General features: G+C 61.0%; 1 protein-coding gene across 1 annotated transcript in view; it reads left to right on the plus strand.

The window, feature by feature from the left end:
- TBC1D22A (TBC1 domain family member 22A) overlaps nucleotides 1–23,169 on the plus strand; it is a 326,492-nt gene extending 303,323 nt beyond the window's left edge. Inside the window, exon 13 of the mRNA XM_043562939.1 lies at nucleotides 22,630–23,169. Within this exon, the coding sequence (XP_043418874.1) occupies nucleotides 22,630–22,758 (129 nt within the window). The 3' untranslated portion in view covers nucleotides 22,759–23,169. The remainder of the gene's footprint in view (nucleotides 1–22,629) is intronic.
- The last annotated feature ends 1,097 nt before the right edge of the window (nucleotides 23,170–24,266 follow it).

Raw genomic sequence — 24,266 nt, forward strand, 5'->3', positions numbered from 1 at the left:
CCCCGGGGGCCTCAGCCAGACCACACAGTCACACACACGACCCCTCGGGGCCTCACTCGGGACCCAGTTTGGACGTGAGCCTGGGGCGGGGCGGCCGCCACGGTCTCTGGAGGCTGTGTGCGCTCCCTGGGACTTGAAACAGATTGGGCTCCAGGAAGTGAAATATCCAATGTTTAGGTGACGTCTGTGGAAAGTCACATCCTGTGCCCTTCAGTAAGTGTTCAGCCGCATAGTCTCGCTCACACATCTGAGACCTGAGCGTAGACTGTGGGTTAGATCCGTCGCTCCACGGCAGCCCCAGGTGCGCACAGGACTTCTTGGAGACCACGGCCAGTTTTCACTGGAACAGGCCACTTACAGCTAAATGATTTCTAAGCAAGATTATAAAGCTCCTTCCGTGTTTTTATTTAAAAAACTGTTTCATGTGGATGATGGCTGCATTTCAGGATGCTTATGAGGGGTGGGGCTCCTGAACAGTCCTTGGGACAGGTCCTTGGATAGCTGTCCCAGGGCCCCCCAGCCTGCGTGCCAGATGCCGGGGGCCAGCTGCCTGCAGTCCGGGTTTCGAGGCTCACTGAAGGACACCTCTGAAATCAATGACAGGACACAAAGCTGAGTCCTGTCCTGTCCGTGATCTCTCGCTGACGGGGCAGCGGCTCAGACCGACCGCCCAGTACACGCACCCTGTGCCCCGTCATAAACCCCGGGCGCCTTCCCTGGATCGTCGAGCCAACCCAGGAGCCTGTGCTGTGCTCCCTCCTCCCCTTCCTCAAAGGAAAAATCTCTCGTCTAGTGGAAGGTCTCCTCTCAGCCCCATGTCTCAGCCCCTTCCCTCTGGGCCTGGAACGTGGCCTGTGCCCACCCAGCCGGGCCGTCCCAGCCTGAGCCGCTGTCAGAGGGGCCTCCCCGCAGGTGAGCTGGAGGGCAGCCGACACCGTGGGCTTTGCCAGTGACTCGCCCTGCTCGTTTCTGCCTGTGAATTAGTCTTGCCATTAAAGAAAAAATTACACCCACCATTCAAATCATTAATTGAAAGGCCCTTATTATCTCATTAATGGTGTTTGATATCTGAGCCAGATAAACTGGGAGAAGCTCGTCTGTTCAGTCCCTGAAGAAATGTAATCACATCACGGGCCTTATTGAAATGTCCCCCTCTCAGCTGTCAGGAAGTCCGTGCCACAGCGGTCTGTTCGTGGACCCCCGTTCGAGTCTGGCACAGAAGTTCCGTTGTGCGGCCGGGGCGCCCGCGTGACGTGCGTTTGGCCAGTGGTGTTCAGGAAGGCGTGCCCGGCTGCGGTGCTGGCTGCGAACGGCCCCTCTGAGTTCCCCAACTACTTAGACGCCTTCCTCCTCTGGGCGGTCTCCTAGGATCAGTGGGGTTTCAGAGAGAGGCCAAAAAGAGGGAAGGGTGCGTGAGGCTTCTGCACTGACCTGGGATGGACAGGAAATCAAATGGGAACCACGGCGCCTGAGAGCCGTGTCCCCGCGGCTGTGTCCTCTTGCTGAACCCGGGGTTCGCTGGGTTGATTGCCAAGCTCCTGGACCTTCTTTGTGGAAAGAACCCCTTATGCCCCGTGGCGGTTCCGTCCCCTCCCCCGCATCTTCTCTGCCCGTCTAGCCGTGTCCTGCGTCCCGGGTGCCCCAGGCCCTCACACGGGGGAGCTGTGGTCTGTTCCTCGCTGACCCGGTGCTCTGGCAGCGCTGGCTCAGCCTGAAGAGACCGGACCGGAAGACCCATGTGCGGGCTTCCCCGGCAGCTGGGACTAGGCCATGGAAAAGGAAGGAGTGGGTGGCTTTGAGGTTCTAAGATCCTCACCTGCAGCGCAGGTGACGCCCAGCGAACTGAAGGGACCAGGAGGTGTGCGTGGCAGCCGGGGTCCAGCAGGGCTGGCGCTCCTTCCTGGCTCCCGCGGTCCCCCACTGCCAACCTGCCCCCTCCAGCCCCACTCCGTGGGCCCCAGCCCCAGTCCCCAAGGTCGTGCTCGGGGTCCTTCCTGGGAGAGGTCCATTTCAGTTGGCAGGGGTCCTCTTGGGTTCAAGCTGTAATGTGCCTTCCTGAACCCAGAGCCTTGGGCCACTCGGGAGTCCTGGGCTGGACCCTCACGGCCACCAACCCCCGTGAGACCCTGAGTGGTCATTTAGCTTCTCCCAACGTAACCGACACTAGTGAGTTGCTCAGATAGTGATGATGAACGGGCTCCTGTGGGAATCCTTCCCTCAGGCCTCGAGGTGGGAGCTGTCATTGTCCAGCTGGAGCGATGACAGAGGGCACACCGGCCCCTTTCCGCCAGAGCCCCGTCACGGAGCCCCAGGGGCCTTCTGTTGCTACAAGTCACCTCTCAAAGCGGCCTGTGCCCCTCAAGGGTCCACCATGAAATAAACACGCTTGGCCGCGGGGTCCTGGCCGAGGCCTCACCCCGTGTGCAGGCATGAAAGGTCCAGGAAAGTGAGACAGGGCCACATGGGCCGGACGAGCTGGGGGAGCGCCTTCCAGTCCAGAAAGCCCTCCATCTGCACAGGGAGGTTCATTTTGTTACCTTCATTAGTTTGAGGATTTTCAGGGCAAACACGATAGGATTTCTCGATTCAATTCTGGGGTGTTTGTTTTTTTGCGATAAAGCACACGGAGGAACTTGCATTGATATTTTATTCGTCTTGCAAAGAGGAAATATTTGCTCCTCTCTTACTCAGTGTGTCTGATTCTCAGCTGGGCTGGTGAGGCTGGCGGCATCCAGCCAGGACTTGGAACGCTGTGGGCGCCCAGCCCGGGCCTGTTGCTGCTGAGTCGCGGTGCCCGTGGTCCCCACGCTGCCCCTCACAGCCCCAGGCGGGATGCTTGCCGGCCCTCATCAGCGAGCTGAGACCCCCACCACGCCCCCATCTTCCCTTTCCTGGGGCTCCGTCTGACTTTGGGGGAACTGCCCCTGCCCCGAGCCCCACACTGCACCCTCAGCCAACCTCACAACTGAGACCAGGTTGCTTCTTCTCTGCGGCTCAGCGTGACCACCCGTCGGAGGATGCCAGCCCCCTCTCGGGTGTTGTTAATGCAGACGACGCGGTTGTCAATGTCACAGCCACCTAATTGGATTCCTGATCCACTGAAACTCGGAGGCACGGGGTCCCCAGAGACACGGCAGGGAAGGAACTGTGTCGGCAGAGCCTGTCAGGGTCACTCCCCACCCCTCACTTACTGAGAAAGGATGGCCCAGAGTTACAGCTTATGAAAGTGACTGTGAATGTATCTGACCTGGCCCAGTGCTCGCTGTAAGCCTTGTGCGTCTGGTAAGGCTCAGGTTCCTGGCCCCGGGCACACTTCCTTCAGGGACGGGTCAGGCAATGGACGGGGTTACTTGTAGCTGGGCGCCCCGTGTCTGCCTCTATCCCTTTGGGGGACTCCTGATTGCTTTCTCCCACTGGCCTGGCCGGTATGTCCTTGGAAAGCCTCCCTAGGGGAGGGCTTTAGGGGACAGCTGTGTCTTTCCAGCTGCCTTGTTTGGCAGAAGCCCGGGACACACACACAGCTGGCTCAGTCTGCCTGTCCCACCTGGCAGCCCCATCTGGATTTGGGCCCTTTGACTTAGCCCAGCCTGGGTAGGCCCTGGGTTCACAGGGCGCAGGGGTTGTGAGTTGCCCCGTAAGGGTCCGGCTCCAGCGTTTCCTGACAGTGGGGTCACTGCCCTCTTGCCCTAGGCAGGCAGCATCGGGCCCTGTACTCACACAGTGTTCCCACGGGAGACTTTGCAGAGGGCGAGCGCTGTGACAGGAGTGAAGCCGCCTTTCCCAGGGGTCTCAGGGTGACGAGCCAGCCCCGCAGCTGCAGGACTCCCTCACCTGCCCCCTGGCCACTTCGGAGGAGGCCGGCTTCCTGACACAGGGGCCCGCGGCAGGGGGCCTTCGCAGGGGGTACGTTTGCATCCAGGCGTTGCTGTGGGAGGAGCTCCACTGTCGATGGCATGTTTTATGTCTCCAGATAATCCCGTTGTGATAAGCCTGATTCCTGCCCGAACACGCATACCAGCCTGTGAACCTGTCACAAAGTCAAATAATGTGACATCTCCTATTACGTTATCACTCTCGATTAGAATCTCTCTCTTAAATGCCAGCCTGCGATTCTGTCTGCGCTCCCTGCCACATTAGCATCTTTTTATAATCATCATCAGATGGCACCTCTCACTCTGGAGATGGGTCGCCCCAAACGAAGCCCAGCAATTTTTAACGCAACTTGTCCTCGTTGGGAGCGGTGGGCGTGATTTTGAGCAGAAACCGAGCTGTGTGTATTTAGAAACCAATTGGGAGAATCAGATTGCTCGGGCTGCAAGTGGTGTGTCTGAATCGCCTCTTCTGTCCTAGGGCTGCTTCCCACTTGGCCCCGCTCGTTGTGAGATGGATCTCCTCGGGCGTGGGAAGTGCCACCGGGTGGGGTCACTTCAGGAAGTGGGCTTAAGGGCCAGGCCTGGGGGAGGGTGCTCCTGTCCGCCTTTCCCCCACCCGCAGCCCCGGCAGGCGGGGGAGCCTCAGTCCTGGGGAGCGGTGAAGGGGTCTCCGGTGCGGCTCTGGTCCAAGCCCGGTGACGGGCCGCTTGCCACGTGCTGGGGTGTCTCGGCACCGACCTCCTACAGTTGCCAGCCAGCAGGCACGCCGGGCAGGTGCTGGCCTGGAGGGGCCTGGGGTTCAGACTCCAGCACTGTGGGCTGAGGGCCTCGATCACATTGTCTTGTTCTCACCGCCCCGGCCTCCAGAGTGAGACCTAGGGGCTGTCCCCTGCTTTGGGGGGCTTCTGTGGAGCTCACTGTGCTTTTTGCATGCACACATTTAATCCTTGAAACAGCCCTACCAGAGGGCTCTTGTCCCAGATCTGGAGTCCGAAGAGACCCCTGCCTGGCCAGGGTCACACGGCAGTCTCTGACTCCAGCGCAGTCCCGCTCCACACCTGGGCCCTCCTGCCCTCGACCAGTACCTCCTGCAGCCGCTCCCGGCCTCCCCAGTCAGAGGTGGGCCTCAGGATTCTGCAGAAATAAATGGAGACAGAGGAGATTTTATCAAACACCCGTTTCACGGGGCACGACTTTTCCTTTGTTGCTCATGTTTAGTAGTGGGGGGGAGGGGTTCTTTGAAAAGTTGGATCTTTTGTGGTGTTTCCCAGAGGAGGGAGGGAAGAAGGAAATGACTTGGCTAATGCCTTAGATTAAAGACTACACATAGGACTCAACTGGGTATGACTCTGTGAATGCGACTAAATTTTCTGTTTTACACAATGGTGGCTGGCACGTAGTGTGTTCATTTTTATGTATCAGTTTTATCAGTAACGCTAATTAAACATAAGCAACATAACCTTCCTGTGCGCTAGGCCCTCTGCTGGGCGCTGGGAATGTATCCCTGAGTCTGCCACAGTTGTGGCCCCATGGGCCTCATACTAAGGTTGGCTGCTCGTGGAAGCAGCTAGCCTCCAGATGTACGCGGGGCAGGGGGGCGGGAAATTGAGCCATGGAGCCTACTTGTAGTTCTTGCCAGAAGTTTTGTGTATGTCTCCATCTGTCCACCTACCTGCCACCCACCCATCTACCCATCTACCTATCTATCCACCCACCCACCCATCCATCCACTCATCTACACATCTACCTGTCCATCTACCCATCCATCCCTCCATCTACTCATCCATCCATCCATTTGTCAGTCCATCCCTCCACTCATCCACCCATCCATCCCTCCATTCCTCTATCTATTCACCCATCCATCCACCCACCCATCTCTCCATCTACTCATCTACTTATCCATCCATCCCTCTATCCCTCCATTCCTCCATTCCTCTATCCATCCATCCATCCATCCACTCATCTCCCCATTCACTCATCCACTTACCATCCATTCATCATCCTTCCATTTTTCCATCCTTCCATTTCTCTATCCATCCACCCATCCATCCATTCACCCATACACCCATCCATGCACCCATCCATCCATCCATCCACCCATCTCTCTATCCACTCATCCACCCATCCATCCACTCATCCATTCCTCCATTCCTCCATCCATCCACCTGTCCATCTACTCCTTTATCCACCCATCCATGCACAAGTCAACATTAAATTGGACACATGCCCTGCTCTTCTCAGTTGGGTACTGTGAAGTTTGAGCCCTTTGGGGCCTAGGCTGTCTAAGCCTTTGCCCTCAAGGATCTCAGGTGATAAGGGCCATGGTTGAATCCTGTGTAGATCCTGAGGGTGGCTGCCTTTTGGAGATGTTGTAAGGAACCATACATACAGCTCCCCAGAAGAAGGCGCTGGAGGAGGAGAGTGCTCTGACCCAAGCCTTGGCCTCCAGAAGGACCTCTTTTCCTGGAAACCCTGGCTCTGTCTCCCCAGGGAGGGGCACTGGGCAGGTGGTCACAACCAGGAGCCACCTATGTCCATGCCCCCACCCCACCCCAGCCAGCTAACTTGAGCTGGGCAGTGTCTCCTCTGTCACTGAGGACCTCAGTGGAGCAGATTGGGAGGCGGGGAGAATCTACTCTGTAAACACCTCTGTGGATTGATGAAGATCCCCGGTAAGTCTGTAAATCGCAGGTCTGGAGTACTTGGCAGTGACCCTTTAACATTCTTGAAGAGACTAGTGTCCTATTAGCAGACTGTGTGTGGCCAGGGTGTTCCTGGAATCAGGGTGTCAGAGCCCTGCTGTGCAGGCTACTTAGTTTTGAACTGCTTCTGGGAATATGCTTGCCTTTTGAATGTGGCCTTCAGTGTGCCTCAGTGGAACAGTCCAGAGCCCGGGACAGTGGTGATGCTGTGCCTACTATATGGAAAGTAAGGGATCTGAGTAACAGCTGGGCCCCTGGGAGCACAGAGTCCCCTCCCGCTCCACTGCCTGCCGTGTCCCCTGGGGACCCTGTGCTTCAGACAGATGCTCATAGGCCTGTACGTGCACCATGGGGCCAGCCCAGCTACTGAAGCACGAAACCCTGGTTCCTGCCCAGGCGTAGGTCCTGGAGACCTGGCGGGACCAGGGTAGGGGGCGAGGGGGAAGCTGAGGGGGCCTGCAGCATGCTGGAAACATGAGGGGGGCCTCCTGTCACTCAGTGCCCTGCACCACACTCCCCTCCGGGCCTCACGCAAGTCCGGCCTTCGGTCAGAGACTTCTCTAAGGCCCCTGGCCTGCCCCACACTCCTGGTAAGGCCAGATACCGTTGGACGGTGGTGTCCTGGCACTGTGTGCTTACAGACAGGAAGCACAGAACCTTCCCACACACCCAGCTTGAGGATGCTAGGAAATATCAGTGCCTTTGGCTCTTCTGTAGGAAGAGAGCCTGGCCCCCATACTGCCGCACCCCTGCACCCCCCACTCTGACCTTCCTGAGCTGGGCCCTTTCTCTCCGGCCTTCGGAAGGTGTCGGCGTGTTGCACCGGGGTGTCGGGGGCTTGCAGTGGAGCACGTGGTTACCTGGGCCGGAACGGGGCGTTTGCATTCCCAAAGCTCCTGGCTCAGAACATGTCTGTTCATCCTAGGAGGGTCTCTGTGTTTAGGGGCCCTGCGGGCCCTTCTCCATTGGCAAGAGGGCCCTTTTCTGGCACGGGCGCAGCGTAAGAAGGGTGAGAGGGCTTCTCTGCATCCGGTACCCACCAGCCCCGCCTCCTGGGCCCTGCCGATGCCAGCCAGGAGGGGTCCCGGGAAGACAGCCACAGGCTGACAGGACCTGCCTTTGCCTGTCCCGTGGGCGGTGCGCAGACCCACCCGCCGGCCCCAACACACACACCCTGCCCGGTGTGCTCACACTCGCTTTCAGGGCGAGGGTCGGCGCCTGTGGCCCTGGGGCACGCGGGTGCTGTTGTCGCCCAGGTCCCTGCAGGGGACGGGGTGCAGGCCTGGGAGGTCCTGTCCTCGTCAGACCACGTGAGTCGGGGGGAGACCGAGTGGCTTGGTGCAGCTGAACCCCGGCCGCGTGGGTGGTGACTATAACCGGAACTGCCGTGAGGAGGGCTGCCGATGGTGGGAAGTGGATTCTGCCTTGTTGCGCAGCAGCGCCCTCAGGCTGGCACTGTCGCTATGCCCTCTGACAGCCGGGGCTGGTGAGGCACCGAGGCCACTGGTGGGAGTGAGGGGTAGCGCTGGCCCGGGGCCCCCGCCCGTGTCCCCTGCTGAAGGGCTCCCGGGGAGACTGGTGGGCACCATCCTTCGTGTCCCCGGGTGACGGCTGGGGGCTCGTGCTGGGGCCGACCCAGGGAGGTCAGGGAGGAGGAGGGGGGCCGCTCTCTGCTCAGAGGCCTCTCGGCCGGCAGTCCTGCTCATCACAGGTGTCGTGACAACCAGAAAGGCCGAGCTTGCTTCCGGAACCCCCGAGAGTGGGTACCCCAGGTGCAGGCCGCTGCTGTGAAAGCCGGCGTGGTACCTTCTGTCTCCCCCAAAGCGTGCCGTTCCAGGAGCGTTGCTGCGGGAAGAGGCAATGAAGAAGACGCAGCGGAAGCCTAGGGAGAGTCCGATGCAGGTGTGTTAGGCAGCTAACGAGAATCTTACTTGGCGGGCAGCTGTCGCGGTCTGTGCTCTCGCCGGCCCTAAACATGCTGTGAACGGTTCCGATTTCTGTGTCCTTTCTAAGTCACCACGTACTCACACTCCTGATTTTGTACTCACATTTGACCTGCACTTCCTTCTTCAAGAAGTGCGCTCCCCAGCTGTATGACCTTCACAGCCTAACGTGGGTCCACGTCAGCCGTGGGGTGTTCTCTGTGGCATAGAGAACCTTCTAGTGGAGGCAGGCGGAAGCTCTTGGGTCACCGACTGTGTGGGCCCCTTTCACCTGAGAGCCCAGGCGTTTCTGCGCCAAATCCGCAGGATGGAGCCATGGATCCTGTGTCTCCAGCTCAGACCCCGCAATCAAGCTGTAGCCTCTTGGTTACGGTTGCCGGATGAAGCACCTACGGGCACGTTAGGAGACTCCGTGAGCTCCGTTCCCGGCAGCAGAGAGCCCAGGCCTCGGCATCTTTGGGTGTGGCCGCCGCAGGGACGCGCCGCTCAGTGTCCATCCGCCCGGATGGGACAGTGCGCACCCACGCCTCCCTTAAGCACTCTGAGATCATCAGTCCGATGGCGTTCCGGATGGGGCTGCGAGCCCACGTTCTAGGACAAGAGCCAGAGGTCTCTTCCTGCTGCGCCTGGAGGGGGGCGGGAGGGGCCTCCCCGCCTTCCCGGGGGGCACACACCTGCTCACGCACTCCTGCATCCTCAAATACCGCCAGCCAGCCGCCCCCCTGAGAGCGTGGTGCCTACTGAGTATCGCCAGACTGTCCTGCAGCCAGACAGACGGGAATTGGTCAAAAGCGAGGTTCAGGGTGGCGGGAAAAGCGAACCAGTTGTCACAGGATGGAAGAGATAAAAGCAGGTGATGTCAGATGCAGAGGTGCTGTGACCGTGGCCAGTGTGGGCGCCGGGCGTGGCCCACCGTGAAGACAGCTCAGAAGAAGGCTGAGAAGTAATGGTAAGACCAGCCCAGTGGCCCCTGCATTCACCGGAACCGGAAGCTGCCAGTTATAAACAGAAAAACATCTCTGCCCCTGAAAATTATTTTGTTCTTTTGAAAACTTTCTCTGGCCATCCTTACGTGTCACCAGCGTTTGTGAGAGCTTCACGTGAGCACAGTTCACTGTTGTTAGAGGATCCTGCGTGCGAGCTGGCTCACCGCCCCTGGAGGTCTCGTCAGAGGACTTGCACGTGCACCGTCCGCCTGTGTCTCACGCACGCCTGTGCCCCGGCATTGTGGGGACCCAGGGGCCCGTGTGCGGTGTGCTCAGAGAGGTGGGGGACACACCTTCACCTTGTGTCACAGTCAGGCTGCACCTGGCATCTTGTGTCTCTGTCTTCCACAGACGCTCTCTAGGTGTCTTCTGTTTTCAGCAATTGTGATGTGGTGGGACAGGGCTGGCCGTGCCAGAAGTGCGTCCCCCTGAGGTCATGTGCCATCTGTCCATAACCAGGAGGCCCTGCCTGGGTGCCCAGGCCTGGCTGGTTCCTGAGACCTTCTGCAGGGGGCAGGGGTGCAGTGGAACTTGGGTTGGGGGTTGCTCTGCCATGCGGATGGGAAGGTTGCGTTGGCTGGTTTGTAGGGGGGCTCATTCATTCAGCAGTGGGCTGGGCAGGGGAGTGGTGTAGAGGTGAGGTGGGGCAACCCTGTACTCCCCCCTGCCCAGGGGGGCTCATAGGCCGGGAGCAAGGGCAGAGCTGGCACGGGTGTCACGGGAGCCCCCAGCAGACGAGTGCTGGTGTGTGTGGAGTCCAGGGGACGCTGAGGTCTCCAGGCTCCAGGCACCTGGGCTTTTAGACGTTTATTGTTTTGAGGATGTGATGGCTTCCCTGGGGGTTTCCAAGAGGGTGGTGAGGCTCATGATGTGGACCCTGGGTGATCACAACCTCCAAGTTCGAGGCTGTTGTGAGCCCTTTGGCCCGGCCCCTTCCCTATCCGCTCCATAGTGTGGATCTTCTCACCCGCCTCAGATGAGCCCCTTCAGGGTGGGGGCCCACCCCCCGGGGCTGCACCCAGCAGACACCCTGTGTTTGTTTCACGCCTGTTTCCACCTCCTCCTCAGAGGCAGCGAGGGCAGGTCTGCGCTCAAGAGCAGCAAGCAGCAGCCCAGTGCGGGGCACTGAGCTCAGGGCTGCGGGACTGGCCTGCTTGGACCGCCTCCTGCACCTGTCACAGCACCGATCGTGCCCTCAGCACAGCGTGGACACGGCCACGTGGGCCCAGCCCGCTGCCAACCCTTCACTCTGGACCCGAGTGAACACCGGGACCCCTCGTCTGTCCTAAGAGAGTGCGGCCTGGGTCCTGCTGACTTTGTGGGGGGCTTAGCCTGCTGGCTTGGTCATCTGCCTCTCGCATGGCTGTGAAAAGCCATTTTGCAAGTCAGTTCTTCAGCTTCTCATCTGTAAAACGGATATAGTACGTTTCCCTGAGCTTGCTGGATGAAGTGAGAAAAATGTGGGGGGCACCCCAAGATCAGCGTCAGTAGGGGTGTCCTCACTAGTGCATCTCCCGGTCCAGAGCAGGACACCACAGGTCCGGAGCCGGGTGTCCAGGCCCCTCCTGGTTATCCTCACTTGTTCCTGCAGCCCAGGGCTGGGGGTGGGGCCCACCACTCAAGTCAGGGCGTCAGAAGAGCAGTGGTCAGAGCCCTTGGGAGCTCGGCCCCCGGGGCCCTGTGAGCTCGCCTCTTCATAATCCCAAGTCAATCGGCGCCCTGGGACGTCAGCAGACTGATTCCAAAGTTCATATGGAGACACAGGACCCAGAGCAGCCCCCACGATACAGAGAGGAAGACCGTCGGAGGACAGGCGTTGCCTCCTGGGCATCAAGACTCCCCACAAGGCGGCGTGGTGTCCCCAAAGGCAGAACAGACAAACAGATCAACGGAATGGGATCCAGAGTGCAGAAGTGGACCCGTGTAGATACAGTCACCGATCCCTGACAAAGGAGCAAAGACGTTCAGGAGGTGGCACTGAGCAACCAGACATCACATGCAAAAAAACGTAGACACAGACCTTACTGTCTTCACAAAAATTAAAAACTAGATCATAGACCTACGTGTAAACCGTAAAGTTTTATCGAAAACTCCCCGAAGATCATGGAGGAGGAAACCTAGATGACCTTGGGTTTGGTGATGACATTTTAGATGCAACTCCACGGGCACGATCCGTGAAGGAAATAATTGATGAGCCGGACAGCATTACAATGAGAAACTTCTGCTCCGTGAAAGACGCTGTCAAGAAAATGAGAAGACGAGCCGCAGACCGGGGAGAAAATCATTGCAAAATAGATCTCATAAAGGGCCGCCGTCCTGAGTATGCAGAGAACTCTTCAAACTCAAGAAGAAAACAACCCAATTAAAAAATGGGCAGAAGATCTTGTGCGGACACCTTACCAAAGAAGACGTACGGATGGGAAGTCCGCGCACGAGCAGGTGCTCCACATGGCGCACCGTCAGGGAAGTGCAGACGACAACACCGAGAATCGCGTCCGTCAGCATGGCTGGCGTCTGCCTCCCCGACGGCACGCAGCGCTGGCGAGGACGCGGAGCACCGGGGACGCTCGTCTGTGGCCGCTGGGAACGCGGGATGGCGTGGCCACCGTGGAGGATGGCGTGGTGGCTCCTTACCAAGGTGAACGGACTCCTAACATACGACCCAGCAGTTTGCCCAAAGGAGTGGAACACTTACGTCCACACAGAAACCTACCGACGGGTGTTCATTCGTAGTAATCACCGGAACTTGGAACCCACCAAGACGTCCTTCAGCAGGTGAATGGACACGTAAGCTGTGGTCCATCCAGATGATGGGTGTATTCTTCAGGGCTAAAGCAAAGGGAGCCACCAGGCCATGAACAGACAGGGATGAACCTTAAATACACATCAGTGAGTGAAAGAAGCCCATGAAAAGGCCACGTGCCGATTCCTGCTCCACGTCACATTCTGGAAAAGGCACGACCGTGGAGACAGTGAAAGAACCAGTGATCAACAGGGGTTTGGAGGAGGGAAGGGTGAACGGGGAGCACAGAGGATGTTCAGGGCAGCGAGACTTCTCTGTGTGACATTACAGCAGTGGACGCGTGTCACTGTTTGTTCGTCCAAACCCTTGGGACGTACAACACCCAGCGTGAACCCTCGTGTGGGACTGCGGACTCTGGGTGGCCGTGATGTGTGGCTGTGGGGCCATCGGTTACGACAGACGCAGCATCTGGTGGGAGAACCCAATAATGGGGGAGGCTGTTGGGGGGACAGGGGGTAGGTGGGAAGGCTCTGTACTTTCTGCCCAATTTTACTGTGAATCCAAAAGTGCTCTGAAAGTATTTTTTTAAGTTGATCGCCATGGCCCAGGATTCACCCTGCACTCTGACCTCTGGGCCTCGCCCGGTGTGTCCAGCGGGCCCCGGAGCCTTCTCCGTCCAGCTCAGTTGCGGGGGGTCTGCCAGGGCTCCCTGTGCCTTGGCCCGTCTGCACCTGCGTTATTGGTGCCTCCGTGCCTAGTCCTTCGCTTCTTGGCCTGCCCACTGTGGGCACCGTGCGTATTCAGCAGGCACGCAGCCAGCCCCGTGCTGACCACTGGGCACGCGTGAGGGACCTCCAGTGACCTCCAGGTCCCCGGGCCAGTGCCCCAGCCTCCACCAGCCTCGCAGCCTCCTTGGCTCCCTCTCCTGAGCGGGCCCTTCCCCCTTGGGTCTCGCCCCCCAACCAGCTTAGGGTGCTGCGTGCCCTCTGCACGGTCCCTGCATCCACATGGGACCAGGACACAGGAGACCCCCTCGTGGAGAGTGGCGGACACGCGGCACGTGCCCGGGATTACACGGTCGCCACGGAGCCCCTTCTCGCGTCCTCTCGTATCGGACCCTGCTGTGCCCGGTGAGGCGGATGACCTTGTTCTCCCCAGTTTCATGCTGCGGGAGATGGGGCCCAGGGTCCCGTGGCGTGTGGTCCCCAAGGGCGGACCCTGGGTGGGCTCGCGGGGCTCACACCGTGGGGGTCAGTCACTCCCCACAGCCTCCGAGGGTCCGGGAGCAGCTTCTGGAGCAGCGCGGTCAGGGAGAAAATGGCGGCTTCCTTCACCGGGAGCCCATGACGCAGACCTGCCACCTCAGGGTGCCGCCACTCTGCACCCGCCCCAGGTGCCCTGAGGCGCTTCCCCGACGTGTGCCCCGCCCTCCGCTCTTGTGGCTCTGGGCGCACCCCCCACGGCCCCCCGGCCTGAGCCAGGCCGGCGGCTCCCGGTAGGCGCGGGTGCAAAGGCTGGCCTTGGCGGAGCTGAGCCACACCGCGCGTCTGTCCTCCCGGCCTCCCCGGCGGCGGGCAAGTCGGTGTGAGACACAGACCTGAAACAGATTTACGGCGTCCAGCACAAGGAAAATGCCATTTTGCCAGCGAGTCTGAAGTCAGCTGTGCACATCAGCATCACCACCTGTTTAGACGCAGCCGTTGGAGGTGGGATGTGTTGCTATGGAATGTGCTCGTGCCCGGGCTGTAGCCGCAGCCGCGGCCCCGCCTGACGGCCCTTCTCCCTGGCGGAGAGGAAGCCTCGGTGTCTCAGCCGCCACCTAGGGCTGAGGAGGGTAGCGTGGGCCCCTTTGTGTTGGTCCCAGTTGAGCGCAGGGGGGTGGGGAGGGCTGGTGGGGGGCAGGGCCAGGGCAGGGGAGCCGTGCCCAGTTTGAGACCCTTTTAGACGCCAGGTAGGCGCCAGGGCGTGCAGGTGTGCAGCCGTCAGACATGTGAGTTCAGGGCGTGGTCATGGTGGGGGCAGAGATGGGGGGTGACCTTGGCCCTGGAGGACATCCCCTGGGGAGGGCTGCAGGGGCAGAGAGGGCCTGGCACTGAGGAGGGTTACTGAGGACACTGGAAGGTGGCCAGGCAGTGGGAGGGGGCTTCAGGCACGGGGATGCTGGCGGGGGGAGGGGGGGGGGCTTCAGGAAGAGGGGAGGATCAGGGAGGACCGACACTGGGGGACCACTGGAGGTGGTGAGCAGGCCTCCTCCTGGACGTGCGCGTCCTTCCCTAGTGGGCCCTCCGCGAGGACACCTCCGCAATGGCATCTTGCCGTGCCCTGTCTGTGACTAGCCGCCTGGCCCCACGTCCCTCAAGGCGGAAAGGTGCCCACGGGAGGAGGCGACTCTGATCGCCGCGCCGGGACTTCGGGTACTCCCTGTGTGCGGACAGGACGCCCCTTGGTGAGTGTGGACACGTGAAGCAGAAAGGCTGCCTGGATTGGGGCACTCGTGCCAAGCTCGTGTTTTCAGGACCCAAATTCTGTTTAGAATTCCTTTTTTGGAAAAGAAGTATCAAATTAACTATAAGGACAGCGTGCCTCCCTGAGCCATCAGGGCCTCAGATCGCTCTACGACGGTGTCACCTTCGATTCTGCACCTCGTGGAAGGCTGTCACCAGCGGGTTGGCCAGCCTGGCAGCTGGCCGTCTGTCCCAGCCGGCTGTCACCAGCTTCTATTTTTAGCCCTGGTTTGGTCCAGAACTTGACAGGATTGTCAAGCTAATAACTGGATTGTCAAAGAAATCAGCTGTTGTAGGTTGGGGGGTGGGGGTGGAAGCGTCCCCAGGGGTAGCCGGGCGCTGGGGGCCACGTCGGGCAAGTGGGTGCTACCCAGCCACTTCTCTGTCCTGGAGGTGAGGTGAGGACGTGACCGTGAGGACATCACAGTGTAGCCACCACCCTGGAGAGGGCAGGGAGGCTCCCTTCTTGGGCTGGGTCAGTCACTGGTGGGGACGCAGGAGAGGACTGGGCGGGTCCTCCTGCACGGGCAGGAGCTTGGCCAGAGGACTGGCCCTCCCGAGCGGTGACTTGCGTGTCCACCGCATGTCAGGTTGTGGCCTGTGTTCTTTCATCTGTTGACGTAAAGGGCACCACGTGGGATGAAGAGAGAAGGGCTAAGACAAAGAAGGGAGGGCCCCTCCCAGCCGTGGCCGGTGCCCAGACACCGAGGACCGGGGGGTGGGACAGAGACGTGGTTTACCAGGTCTGGCCCCCCGCCTCCTTGAGGGACTTTCTGGCTCCCCCGGCGTCACCCCACCCACCATCTTAGCCTCCGCCGTCTGACCGCCAGCCCGGGGCTGCAGGGCTCCGGTGAGATGCCCTTCTAGGTTTGAGAGGAGTGTGGGGACACAGGACGGGGCGGTGCCTCCGAGCACCCAGCCCCGCAGGCAGCGAGTGCCGTGTGGTGGTCAGGTTCAGGTCTGGGGTGGGCAGCCCCCACGCCCAGCCTGCTTGACTCTGCTTTCTGCAGCCCCAGTCTCCCCTGGCACTGGGGGTGGGGGTCCCCCAGGATCCTTGTAGACATGAGGGGTGGGTGCCCCAGGGTTGGTCGTCCCGGTCGCCGTGCAGCATGCTGCTTGGCACAAAGTGAGCAACTCACAGAGGGCAGCTTTGTGGTTGACTGACCGCGGATGCACACGACGGCCCCGGGTGGCCATGACAGGCTGAATAGCAGTCCAGTCCACGGCAGCCACTGCCACGCCTGCTCCCACAGACCCGTGGGGACACTTGGAGCAGGGCAGGCGCTGTCCCCGTGGGAAGCGATCCTGGCCCAGGTGGGCCGCCAGGAGCAGACGCGAGAGGACCGCGGCGGGAGAGGAGCCACGCCGTTCCAGGGAAGATGGCCCAACGGGTCCCGGCTCCTGTGCTCGCCCTGCGTGCCCGCCCCGCCCCTTCCCCGCCCCCGGGGGTGCCCAGCGAGGCCCAGCCCGGAGCTCCCGGCGTCCGTTAGCATTCTCCCCGTGCCGCCGGCACTGCGGCAGACGCCTCAACCCCTTCTGGTATAATTTAATCCGGGCCGCTTTTTTATGTGCTGTTTTACACGTGTACTTACCAAGAACAGAGATTTTATGTTGAATATGGATCAGACCCTAGCAGCTCCTGCACGGGCAGGAATACAAATGACCTGTCCCTCTGCCGGCTGTCAGGGGCCATGGCTTCGGGGGACCATGACCCCTGACCCCTGCAGTGTGTGGTCCGAGGCGCTGCCCGGGAGCAGGGCGAGCGGGAGGCCGGCTGCAGTGGCCCGACCGGCCCTGTGCTCACAGAGGGTGCACGTCAGCACCCGGGGGACACGGGTACCGATCCATCCACCTTCAGCTGTGAGTAGGCGTGGCAGTGGTGGCCTGGTGGTGGCAGTGGTGACAGCATGGCAACGGGCTCCCGCGAGCCAGGCATCGTGCCACCCGGGTGTGCTGACTCCATTCTCAGCACAGCCCTGCGAGGGACTGCTCCTGTGTCCTCTGAGGGGCCGTGAGTAGTGCCCGGGACCTCGGGTGTGGACAGGATGACGGTGACGCGGCCGACGCCTTCCTGTAGCACCTGTTCTGCAGCCGGCTCAGCTCTGACACGCAGGCCCTCGAGCCTGGAGGCGGTCCCGGTCACAGTGGCCACCTCCTAGATGAGGGGCTCAACTCCCGGGGTTGCCGGCCGCCTGGGCTGTGGCCTCGCCTTGCGCTGTGGGTTCCAAGCCACCCAGGGCCTGGCTCCAGGCGTCCGGCCTGCCTGTGCCTTGGTCTCCTCCCCCAGAAGACTGGCTGGGAGGTGCCCAAGGCCCACCCACCAGCAGCCCCATGCTGCTGCCCTGCGCCCCCAGGCCCCCCCGGGTGACACCAGGGCCTGCCTTGCAGATGGCCGGAGTGCCCAAGCCGTGAGGTTTTCTAGCCAAGCTGCACAAATCGAACGTCGGAATGTGGATGGAAAAGGGAGTTAAACCAATTAGCCCTGCTACCTGACTCGTGTGTCAGCGAGGGACTCCTGTTTCTTCCTTCCCAGTTAAGGGGAGAGATAATAAGGGTCGGCAAATGGGCCCTTTTAGCCCCGTCGTGATTAATTTATTCATCTCTGCGAGTTGGCAATTTGTAAACCCCTGACTCGAACAGCTTTTAAGCTGACCTCTGTGTGCTCTGTGCCACACGGAGGAGCAGGCGTCGATGTGTTCCGCCCTTCCCGCTGTCTGTGGGGGCCTTCCGGAATGTTCTCTCTGCCCGGGGGTCCATGGAGAAAGGCACTGGTCCACGCCATCTGCAGGCCAGGCTGCTCGCCGTGGGTGGGGGGTGGGGGGCAGTAGGCACAGCTGGAAAGTGGGATTCTTCGTGTTCCTCAGAGCAGGGCCGTCCTGTGGAGCGTCATCCGTGCCATGTGGGGAATCTTAAGTTTTCTGGTGGCCTCACAGAAGTGGAGAAAACCAGGTGAAATTAGCTAATATTTTATTTGACCCAGAAATCGGAAATACCGTCTTTCAACCTCTAATCAACATAAGCGCTATTAAGAAGCACTTGACAGATTTTGTGAAGACTTCCTACTAGAAACCCGGAATTTGCTCTCTGTGATGGGTACCTGAGGGGCTCTGTGGTGGCCGGGCTGACGGGAGGCCCTTCTTCCTAGAAGTCTGGGGTGCGCTCTCCGTGACGCACACCCATGGGGGCTCAGCGGTGGCTGGCGGACAGGAGGGCCGGTCATGACTGCGCAGGACCGAATGTCATGCATTTCGTGGTCACGTACCTGTCTGTCGCCCGTTCCCCACCTCTGCACATGCCGGCTCAGGTGCCCCTTCAGGCTGGGCCCCCGGGGGCAGAGCTGCTGGCTTTTGCTGCGTTGTGCTGGGCACACAGGCCACGCTCGGTGCGCAGTCACGAGCAAAGGGATGGACGGACAGATGAGGTCGGGAGCGTCTGCCCTTCCTGGGTCCTTTCCTGTCCTTTCTCGCCCGGTGGCTCCTGACTTGCTATTCTGGCGGGAGACACCCGCTTACGCCTCCACCGGGTGCTGGCCACACCACTTCCTCTCTTCCGCAGACAGACCCAACTTCCTGTCGCCCAGGGAGGGCCAGACACCTTCACTGGCCAAGGGGTGTGTTCTTGGGGCCTGGAGCCTGCAGCCCTGTGGCCAAGCAGCGGGGCAGCGTCCCTCCGAGCGGCCCCGGATCTGTCAGCTGCAGGGGGAGGCCGAGGGGCTTGCAGAGAGAGCCCCGTCCAGGTGTGATCCAGGCACAGAGCAGAGTGATGGCTCGGCCCCTGTCTCTGGTGCACCTAACAGCTTATGCTCCGTCGCTCCTTGGGAAGATTTTAAGGTAAACATAACTCATTTTGTACCTGACGTTAGAACTTGAAAATCTGGGCCAAAGAGGCCGAGAAGCAGTGTCCTCTCCTGTTCGCTGGCGGCCTCAGGATGACCAGCCTCGGTGCCACCGCGCAGGCTCAGGGCCTCCCCGGGTCCACGGCTGCGGGTCAGCACCTGGGATGCATTTCCTCCCTTGGACATTTGTCCCCCGAACCCGCTGCGTGCCTGCACTGCCCCTCTGGGCGGACCATCCAGCGAGAATTGCATTTCTTGTTAAACTTACCTGCTAAACTATCTGTGTTTCCCACGGATGATCACTTATTTATCAAAACTGCTGCTCCCACCACTCTTACTTTGACCACTAGCGGTGACTGTGGCGATGATGACTGAGTGTTAACAGGGACTGAATCCTAGGAACGACCCCGTAGTGGTGGGTCCTCGCAGCCGCGGGGGACACTTAGTTTGTGCTTTGTACCTACGGACACTGTCACGGGCACTCTGCACGCGTTCACGACCCAGGGAGGGAGGGACGTTCTTGTCCCCGTTGACACATGAGGGTTGAGGTACAGAGTCGGGAGGCTCGCCCAGGGTCGCGTGACCAACCGAGGCAGGACTGGGATCTGAGCCTCGTTGGCGGGCAGGCTCACTGGGCCACCAAGCGCTGACACCGAGCGCCACCTCGGCCCGGACGTTTTGTTTCAGGGGTACAGGGATGCCTGCACTTAGATGTCACAGAGGAGGCCGGTCACCCCGTGGCAGAGGGCCGTGGGGTCATGACGGCAGCAGAGCGGGGCTTGGACCCAGGTCCTCTGACGGCTGAGCCGTAGCCTGCCGCCCCCTCGCCCTGCCACTTCAGCCCACGCTCTGGGGAGCCTCCGCAAGGGGCCAGCCAAACAGGGAGCTCTGGGGGCTTGGGAGGGGCCCCGGCCCACTCTCCTGGAGCCCAGGTGTGCTGGCGTGTCACCATTGCGTCCTTCCCGGGACACACACGTAATCCTGCTTTGCACATGGCGGTGTGATTCATCAGGCTGGAAAAATAAAGCCCTGTTGGTGAGAAGCACCTGAAGTGAAAACGTTTGCTGTCTCACGTTAGCAGGTTCCTCTTGGAACCCACCCATTTCCAGGTGGAAGGTGTCCTGTGCCTTGCTGTTTGTGGTGGTGAGTTGCTGGGAACGGCCAGCTCGGGGCTTCTGACCCGCTTCCCCGGGGGCTTGCAACAACACCCCTGCCTGTGCCGGGGCTGTGCGCACCTGGCCCGCCGGTACCTGGGAGGGGGGCACTGGTGGCCTCCGCGGGGGATGGCCTGTGACAGGGAAGTCTGGCTGCCATCCACAGGCTCACGATGGAGCGTCAGGGTGTCCGGAGTGTGGGCCAAGCTGCTCATCATCCCGAGAGGCGGGCCGTTATGTCCAGGCCCACCCCTGGGATTCCGGGCTGGCTGTCCCATGGCTCGACCTGGGTGTTAGTGGGGTTCCGGAGCTCCCCGGCTGATTCTGAGGTGTGGACAGGGCTCAGAAGCGCAGACCTCTGAGTGTGCGGGCGGGGCCCTCCCCGCAGACAGCACAGGTCAGGTGCCCACGGAGCACGTGGTAACGGGCTAGCAGTGAACGGCAGGTGCCCCGGGGCGCACTCTTGCTGCGGCTGTGTTGACAAGCGGCATCTCGTGGAGCACCGGGGAGAGACTTACAGGGACCCGACTCGTCTGATTTCTTAGGACGGCAGCGTCGTGAGCCAACCTTCCTCTCCTTGTCACTTGTCATGTCTGCTCACAGGGCAGGGCTCTGTTGATGGAGCTCCTTTCGTCTTTCTGCGGTTTGTGGGACGCAGCCCTTCCTGTCCACCGTTGCTTCAAAGGCAGACCCCTCCCCCCCCAGGGAGGGCCGGACCCCTGGGATGTGACCCGCTGACAGCTTCACGAGCGATGGCCCTTTACCTGAATGATGTGGGTAATGCAAAACAGCTCATGGCCAATAACTGTCCGTGCCTCCCGGATCGGAGCCATCTCTGCCCGGTGCATAAATAAGACAGGCCTTTTTAAAGAAGAAATCTGTATTTAAGGACGCGTTTGGCTGTGTTCTTTGCCTCCCGTAAAGGTCACCCGGATAGATTTTTCCTTCTTTAGCATTGCAGGCTGCGAGGCGCCGGGCTTTTCTATTCTCCCTCCATCCAGTGAACCTGGGGGACTAAATTAGATTCTGAAATTGAGTGTGCAGCGGGGTTGGTGAGTTACCGTAATGGGAGGGTATTGCTTCTCACCTCGCAAGTAGCGAGGTCATGATAATATGAAGCGAAGTGGATTAAAAATAAAACCAAAGGTATTTATTTACGACCTGCTCAGAATTGGATTGGCGTCCGTGTAAGTTGCACCTAATGGTGAAAGACAGCAGATTGATGTTGATGTGTCCCTGGGGACATTCTGCCACTGAAATTTGCTCCGTGAATTCAATTTCAAGGCCCCCACAAAGTATCCCAGATGCAACAGGAAATGGGGTTGAGGAAGGGGTAAAGCGGCAGCGGTGAGGCGCCGGTGCAGGGGGGTCCTGGGGGCGGCTCATGGGCGGGGGAGCGCCCTGCATGGCACAGCAGACACGAGGCGCCACGTGGCTCCGCACCCAGCCCCTGGCGGGAACTGAGACCCCACTCTGCGGATGAGGAGCCTGAGGCCCCCCACGCCCCCGAGGCGGGCAGTGGCGGGTGTGAGTCCAGACGTGCTGCGGAGCCCGAGGCCTGAGCGCTCCCAGCGCTGGCCCACAGATGAAGGGGTGGGGCTCAGAGAGGAGGGTCCGCCCAGGGCTGGGCCAGGATGTGAATGGAGCACCTGCCTCTCTCTTGGCAGCCCCTCCTCATGCCTCCCACCCTCTGGTCGCAGCCTTGCGGGGACAGGAGGCTCGGCAGGTGGGGCCTGTGTGAGTCTCCCCTTTGGCAGGCAGGGAGGGGCAGCCCCAGTCTGGGGCCCTCCCTGTGCCCTGTTCCCTGCTGGGACCCTTGGAACCCCAGCCACCCTTTGGGCTCACTCGGGTCTGGTCTGATGGGCTGGGCGGGTGGGAGGGGCTAGAGCCAGCAGGTATCTGCATCTCAGCCTGCCCCCTGAGAGGGAGTCTGGCCTCCGGCCTTGCCCTGACCCCATGACCCAGGCCCCCATTCCTCCTCCCTGGAGACCCCCCCCCCCCACACCCGGGAAGCCATCCTGGCCACACAGCCTTCCCCAGTCCTGCTAAACCCCCCTGGATGCTGGGGCCTGTGCCCCCAAGACCCACTCCGCCCTTGGTGGTGTCGCTGGTTGCTCTGGACGAGGACTGTGGTCCGTCAGAGGAGCTGATCAGTGTGTAGGGAGGGCTGCATGTATTGCTGAGGCCCTGGGCCGTGTTTTTCCCTTCCAGCACCTTCCTCCGTATCTCTGACTCTGGTTTCCAAACCGTGGGCTCTTGAGATAGTTCCTGTGTCCTATGGGGGTGGGCTGGGGGCAGCCGAGGGTCTGCAGCCCGGTCTTTCCTGGACACAGAGTATCAAGTGAAGACAGTGACAGGGGCTCCACAGTGTGTCCCCCCACCCCGCCTACCCAGCAGGGGCACACACCTGTCCATGATGGCCCTAGTGTCCCTGCTGAAGGAATGTCACCGGAGGCAAAGAAATCTGGGCCCGAAGTCGACCCAGGCCAGGGGGTAGGGGGCCCTACTTCTGGATTCAGCAGGGTCTTGGGCTGGGGTGGCGCACCTGCAGCCAGCCAGCACCCCCCCCCCGCCACCCAGGCCAGCACCCGCACCGTGGAGCGCGAGGGGTCTGTTCAGAGAGGTCACAGCTGTGAAGCGTGGGTAGCACTGCCCTCCACGTCCCAGCAGCATCGCCAAAAAGGGATGGGGGGGCACATGAGGGCCTTCCTCCTGGCCACGGGGCTTGGGGCCTTTCAGGGTACAGAGGGGAGGGGACGCGATTCACGGCGTCTAGGAAGCTGTGAGCCCCCTCTGGCTCATCCCCACTGCTGGCCAGTCCCCACCGAGGGGAGCCCCCGCCCCGCTACTGGTCACCTCCTCTGACCCGGGCTTGTCTGTCTCCCCCCAGGAGCTGCTGCTTTTCCTTCAGAACCTGCCCACGGCCCACTGGGGCGATGAAGACATCAGCCTGCTGCTGGCGGAGGCCTACCGCCTGAAGTTTGCTTTCGCGGACGCCCCCAATCACTACAAGAAGTGAGCCAGGGCCAGCACAGCCGTGGCTGCGGGCCGGTGGCCAAGGAGAGGCCTTGTTGGAGCGGCCTGCCCTCCAGGGGGCTGGCCAGGCCCGGGCGCAGGGGAGGGCGGGGGCCTGGCCGGGGGCGCCTCTGTTGCCTGAGATACCAAAGAGAGCCAGGGGAGGGTCCTGGCCGCTCAGGGGGCCAGGGGTGGGCGGGCGTCTCCCTCCCTGTCCCCGGAGCGTCCTTGCCAAATGACCACCTCCTGGAGCCCCCAGGGCGCGGCAGCCCGAGAGCCAGACCCTCCGGGAGAGGCCTGCTGTCTGGTGCCAGGGGCCGAAGGAGGTGGTGGCCATCTCATACCTGCTTTGAAATGCAAAAATCCTATTCTGTTGAGTGAAAGAGAATAAAATATAGACAAAATAAGAAGTGAACCGCCCTAACCTGTGAAGTCTCCGTCCCCACAGGGCTTCTGGGCGTTGGCCTTGTTCCTGTAACTGCCGTCACTTTCGCTGTGGCTGTCCCTTCTCTCTTGGTGAGGCTCTGGCTCGGGAGCAGGGGGGAGGAGCGGAGTAAAGGCCCTGCTTTGCATCCCGTCCTCTTCAAAAGGAGTCCTCAGCCCTTAGGAGCCCCTGTGCTGTTCCACCGGGAGGTGAGGGGCTCAGGGCCCTGTGGCCCCGGGGACGAGCCACACAGGCTGAGGCCGGGGATCCCGCGCCCTGCGCTGGGCCCGCAGGATGGGCAGGGTTCGGCCTCGGTAATCGGAGCTCTTGTACGACTCGCCTCAGCCTGGCCGCACCTTCCACCTCTCCGGCGGGTTACAGACATGCGTGCTCCCCGCCGTTCGTTGGTCACCAAGCAGAGAGCCCAAGTGCGGAAGGTTCTGGACTGGCCTGCCTGGGGCTCTGCGGGGTCCCGGCACACTTCCACCCGCCCCTGCCTGTGCAGGCGTGTGGCTGGCAGGGACGTGGATGCTCCGAGGCTCTGGGGACAACTCCGACCCCTCAGCCGGGACAGGCCCTTGTCCTTGGCACCTGCTTCCGGTCCTGGAACAGCCAGGCCGGTGCCCCGTGTTTGCACAGCTCGGCGTGAGGACGCTGCGGGGAGGCTGCAAACGGGACTTGAGTACATACACACGTGTGACATGTGTGTCCTTTTTCTCATTAAGAACATTCCTCGGTCATTACATGTGGTGTGGAAGTCAGCACAAAATGCTCTGTGAATGGGAGGTGCCCCCAGGTCAGCAGAGGGCTCGCCTCAGAGCCCCAGCCCCTGGGGTCGGGGGCTCCTCTCCGGCACCCAGCGGCCCTCCGGCTTGCACCCTTTCTCAGCCGGGGCACCCGGTTCCAGGAAGAGCCGCCCATGGCCGTGTGCAGGCAGCCCCTCCCCCACCCCGGCCCCCAGGAACCGCTGTCTTAGCTCAGAGCGCTCCGTGCGGCCAAGGTGTTGGGCCCCCCAAACATCTGCCTCTCGAGGCCGTTTGTTCTTCAAACAGGAGGATCTGCGACTTTAAATGAGGTTCCGCATGGAT

Source organism: Prionailurus bengalensis, chromosome B4 (genome assembly GCF_016509475.1).
Source record: "Prionailurus bengalensis isolate Pbe53 chromosome B4, Fcat_Pben_1.1_paternal_pri, whole genome shotgun sequence".
Lineage (NCBI taxonomy): Eukaryota > Metazoa > Chordata > Mammalia > Carnivora > Felidae > Prionailurus > Prionailurus bengalensis.